General features: G+C 34.3%; 1 protein-coding gene across 1 annotated transcript; it reads left to right on the forward strand.

Annotated features, from left to right (window-relative positions):
* Positions 1 to 494: 494 nt before the first annotated feature.
* LOC18034792 (CEN-like protein 2) lies at positions 495 to 1608 on the forward strand. The gene is made up of 4 exons (XM_006424194.1): positions 495 to 698; positions 791 to 852; positions 1246 to 1286; positions 1388 to 1608. Exons 1-4 carry the CDS (start codon positions 495 to 497, stop codon positions 1606 to 1608), a joined length of 528 nt encoding a protein of 175 aa, XP_006424257.1.
* Positions 1609 to 1829: the final 221 nt, after the last annotated feature.

A 1829-nucleotide genomic window follows, 5' to 3' on the forward strand; every position in this document is an offset into this window, starting at 1 on the left:
TGTGACTCTCATAATCGTAGAGGCATTCCTTAACATGCATGTGATTGACTCTGTCTACTTATAAATTAGCTCATCGTCGTCATCATCTCACAATTTGAGGTGATAACAAACATCTTTTGCTGTCACTTTCTTCAGTCCATATATAATACAATTTTTGAGTTTTAAAAGCTAATATTGTTTCTGTACGCATGTTACAATAAAAAAGAGTGAGATAGAAAGGAATGAGAATCTCCTTAGGCTAGCCTTGGTTACCCTTTTTTTAATTTAATATAGCATAAAATTATACAACGCCAAGCTTTAATTTTCTTTTTGCATTCCACATTTTAAACATTTTTTGTAACCCACTAACAAGCAACCCTTGAGATTCTCTCCACACTATAAATATGAGAGCTTCTGGCTGCAATTCACTACCCCAATAAGAAACATTCAAAAAGAAAAGATAAAAGCTTATTCAGGCTTACTAGCTTCTCTCTTTCTTTTTGTCACTCATAATTATGGCAAAAATGTCAGATGCCCTTGTGCTTGGGAGAGTGGTAGGTGAGGTCATTGATTATTTCACTCCATCTGTGAAAATGACTATAACTTACAGCTCCATCAAGCAGCAAGTATATAATGGCCATGAAATGTTTCCCTCTCAAGTAACTCAAAAACCTAAGGTTGAGGTTCTTGGAGGGGATATGAGATCTTTCTTCACTCTGGTAAAAATATTTATTCCCTTGTTTTTCTTGTTCTATTCTATCTTTTTACGCTCTGAAATTATTGATTAGTCGTAATTCTTTATCATTTCCAGATCATGACTGACCCAGATGTTCCTGGCCCAAGTGACCCTTACTTGAGGGAGCACTTGCACTGGTATATTCAAGATTATAATCTCTGTAAAACCCTCCGATGCTAATTATTATAAAGACAGTCTCGCAATAAATACATTTAAAAGGAGAGATCTGAAAATTTGTGCCCTATTTCTAGGGTGAATTTATGATTCACATAAAGCATAGCGTTTTACAGTCACGTATAATAATTAACTATTTACGTATATACATATATAAAAGATCGTGCATAACATTTACCAAAATTTGAAAGATGTGATTGTGCAAATTTGTCTGCAAAATCCATGATAGCCAGAATTAGTTCATAGTAGCATTAGTACAACTTCAGTACAAGCTGAGAAATAAAGAAGGTTGTGTGAACACAAACATAAACATCTAGCTATCCGAGTCTGAATCCCTTTATTTGACAATCTTACAGGATTGTCACCGACATCCCAGGTACCACTGATGCCTCATTTGGTAAGTAATGTTATCTAAAGCAAATTTAGATTCAGTTTTTGATCTGAAAAACAACAATTAAATGATTTAAAGGGTTCACATTTTTGGTGGAAATATTACAGGAAAAGAAGTTGTGAATTATGAAATCCCGAGGCCGAATATTGGGATCCACCGGTTTGTGTTCCTGCTCTTCAAGCAGAAACGAAGACAAACAGAGATGAGTGTACCAGCTTCAAGGGATCGGTTTAACACTAGAAAGTTTGCTGAAGAAAATGACCTTGGCCTGCCTGTGGCTGCTGTCTTTTTCAATGCACAAAGGGAGACTGCTGCTCGAAGACGCTGATGATGATCAAGAAGCATATAATATAAAAATAGGTAACAAAATATTTCAGCTAATTAATAATGATAAGAATTGTAACACGAGAATGGAAGGAGGACTTATGCTCTTCGAGTACTGAAGACTGTTATTGGTTATATTAAGTGTGTTATTATCTGTATCTTTAACTTATTTAGAAATAAATTTCTTTAAAAATAATCATATTGAATGGAATTAATTATTGATAT

Source organism: Citrus clementina, unplaced genomic scaffold (assembly GCF_000493195.1).
Source record: "Citrus clementina cultivar Clemenules unplaced genomic scaffold, Citrus_clementina_v1.0 scaffold_8, whole genome shotgun sequence".
Taxonomy (NCBI): Eukaryota; Viridiplantae; Streptophyta; class Magnoliopsida; order Sapindales; family Rutaceae; genus Citrus; species Citrus x clementina.

Coding starts and splice junctions, on each gene's coding strand:
- LOC18034792 (XM_006424194.1), top strand. CDS start 495: ATGGCAAAAATGTCAGATGCCCTTGTGCTTGGGAGAGTGGTAGGTGAG. Junction 699..790: donor TGAGATCTTTCTTCACTCTG/GTAAAAATATTT, acceptor TATCATTTCCAG/ATCATGACTGACCCAGATGT. Junction 1,287..1,387: donor TACCACTGATGCCTCATTTG/GTAAGTAATGTT, acceptor GAAATATTACAG/GAAAAGAAGTTGTGAATTAT.